At 44.5% G+C, this 2,925-nt stretch overlaps 1 protein-coding gene across 1 annotated transcript; it reads left to right on the forward strand.

Moving 5' to 3' along the window:
• Positions 1-1,900: 1,900 nt before the first annotated feature.
• LOC148026858 (alpha-soluble NSF attachment protein-like) lies at positions 1,901-2,591 on the forward strand. The gene is made up of 2 exons (XM_087690349.1): positions 1,901-2,145; positions 2,354-2,591. Exons 1-2 carry the CDS (start codon positions 1,901-1,903, stop codon positions 2,589-2,591), a joined length of 483 nt encoding a protein of 160 aa, XP_087546475.1.
• Positions 2,592-2,925: the final 334 nt, after the last annotated feature.

A 2,925-nucleotide genomic window follows, 5' to 3' on the forward strand; every position in this document is an offset into this window, starting at 1 on the left:
GTGACAATCTGTGAAAGAGAATCAGACGCCATTACAGAACACTGCAAAAAATTCTGTCACTGCAAAAAACACAGCTTCACCCTCAAAAAGGCAAATCTGCAAAACTGGCGAAAGTGGTATTTGACCACACAGTCACTTCCTAGTGACGATTTTGCATAAACAGGAACCAAGGATGATTTTGTAACTCCCAATGTCTCTGCACACAAGCATACGATGCAATTTCTGTGGTAACTTTTCACTGACCTGTAGAACAGTGGTCGCACAACATAAAACAGGGCCTTTTCCTGAGTGTGTGTAGAAAACTTCCGCCTCCAAAACAGGCCCCGAAATGGCCTCAAATCAGAAAAACAGGGTCGCCAAGGCTTTAAGGCCTATCCCGCAGCATATACTACCCTCTTGCTTCACCGCAAAGGGCGTCTCAACCTGAGACAATGCACTCTTGCAATTTTCGGCTATGCTACCTGTAGAGATCTGCTCCCAAAACAGAAAATGAAAGCAACACTGCTCCTCTTACCAGACCACCGCGAGCTTGGCTTGCTTTCTTGAGCTCCTTACCATGAACAAGGCTCTGATACCATGTCAAGATTGTGGGAGAGAAGGAAGGAGTCTCACTTGTAGCTTTCTTGCTTGCACAATGGGGGAATACACACAAAGGTGGAGGCTGAAAACTGTTTTCCTCTTCTTAGTTGTGTAAGCCAAAAAGAAGACTCATACAAAGTAATAGAAGAACCCTATATATGGGTCTCAAACCAAACTCAACTAACTAAGGTGGCATACTAACTGAGCCACGAACTAGAGTAGATAAGGATAGCTGTCATGTAGTTATTATTCATGGGCGGTGTACCAACCGCATCTGCAAACTGACACGTGGGTGACATAAGTGCACAACGGTCACCCTGGCATATCACGAGTGGAGCTCGATATCTCAACATTCCTAACATTGACATCAACCCCATGGAAATCCCAAGGCCACCTGGACCCATAATGATCCATCCACCGAGCAATGCCCTAATACACTTTGCAGAGGAGACACTAGAGGAAGAAGTGTATGTGAACCCCTATTTCTCCTATAACAAGGAGGGTAACCCAAATTGGGCTATTTTTTGAGCTTGAAGATGAATAAAATACATACTTTATGGAGCGCTTACACAAGGCATGGGGGGAAATTGTACCCAATTAGTCTCTTGCTTCATGTCGTGCAAGCTTTCTTCCTTGTTTTTTGTGCAAAAGTAGAGTTTTTTTGTTCTTGGGGACCTTTCGACGCTCACTATGCGCACATACGGTGTCCGATCTGTGCATCAGTGGTATCAGAGCGAAGCTGAGATCGAGAGCTTCCAATCGCTTACTATCTCGCGCGAAAGTGGATCTCCTGGAACAATCGATCTCTACAGTCAGTCTCGTGGCAAATGGTCGATACCAACGTGTTCCTTGTTAGCTATATATAGTCTGTCTATATATAACTCCCCAGGTCCCCTCTATATATTCCTATCATGTGTGCTCAGTTGACACTTCTAGGGTTCCACTTCCGGTGTCTCATATCTCTCTTCTCTCCTCTTCCTCGTAGTTTCCAACATGGTATCAAAGCGAGGTTCTACAACATCACAAAGCTTTCCAGCATTAGTGTTTACGCTGGATACATGTTGTTGGCATCGTCTTCCAATCCAGCAGTTGCAGTGGTGGTGTGGGGTGTGGCACCGCTGCTTCCTTCTCCAGCCACGGAAGTCCAGCAGGGTGCGGCAACCGCGGAGTCCAGCGATGCACGCGTGCTGGATGAGGAGGCGGCGTTGAGAGGAAACCTACGGGCCACCATCCCTTGCGCACCAAGGCACAAAGCAAGAAAGAATTGCCCTCTCTGTCCTTTGTCTGAGCAATCCTGTATTCTCGCTATCCAAAGCCGCGAATGTCCATGTCCGATCATGAAGCGAGAGGGAACGATTTCAAGAAGAAGGCAGAGAAGAAGCTGAAAGGCTGGAGCCTTTTAGGGAACAAGTATGACGGTGCCGCAGAGCTCTACGAAAAAGCAGGCAATTATTATAAACTCGCAAAATGCTGTAAGATCTCCCTCCTTTCTTCTGCCTATGTTTATGGACACTTCCGCTTGTTTCGTGGCCGCTATGCGAAGTCATCTCTTTTTGTGCTTTTCATGTAAAAGCCACAAGTTCATTGCATATAGCTTTTCAAACCCCGTCATCCTGGATTGTCACGACTAATGCAAAACTGGCCTCCGGAATTTCATACCTTACGTACAACACAGGCTCCTGCATTTGATACTTGACAGGAATCCTGGCACAAAATAACAAAACCTGGAAAAAAAAAATCTGTTCTGCGTCCTGTTTTTATGACTGCTTGAAAGCAAGCACGATGCTGGCTTTGCATATGTTGAAGCTACAAATTGTTTCAACAAGACAAACCCCAAGGGAGCAGCAAACTTCTTCAATCTGGCAGCTCAGTTGTTTATTGAGAATGGAAGATTATCAATGGCTGCAAAGCATTACAAGGTTTGTAACCTTATTGTATCATTGCTTGTATTGAAGCAGTGCTTGGAGTATTATACTGAGCTTTTTGTCTGCTTCTTGGGCTTTGGAAATTAAGCGGAAGTTATGGTAGAATGAATAATCAAGCAGGTTCTAGAATAATTTAGAGATGAGTTTATTTTTTATAAGCATCTAAATTTCAAGACGGTCTTATAAGTTGTCTGGGGGAAGAGTTGGAGCAACAGTTGTTAAACTTCAATTCTCACTGGTAGCCTTTGGGACTTCTGATGTTTATACATGTGGTCTGTTATTCATGTCAAGATTGTGGGAGAGAAGGAAGGAGTCTCACTTGTAGCTTTCTTGCTTGCACAATGGGGGAATACACACAAGGGTGGAGGCTGAAAACAGTTTTTCTCTTCTTAGTTGTGTAAGCCAAAAGAAGTCTAATACA

Source organism: Lygodium microphyllum, chromosome 13 (assembly GCF_053477565.2).
Source record: "Lygodium microphyllum isolate KBCC chromosome 13, Lygodium_microphyllum_v1.1.10, whole genome shotgun sequence".
Lineage (NCBI taxonomy): Eukaryota > Viridiplantae > Streptophyta > Polypodiopsida > Schizaeales > Lygodiaceae > Lygodium > Lygodium microphyllum.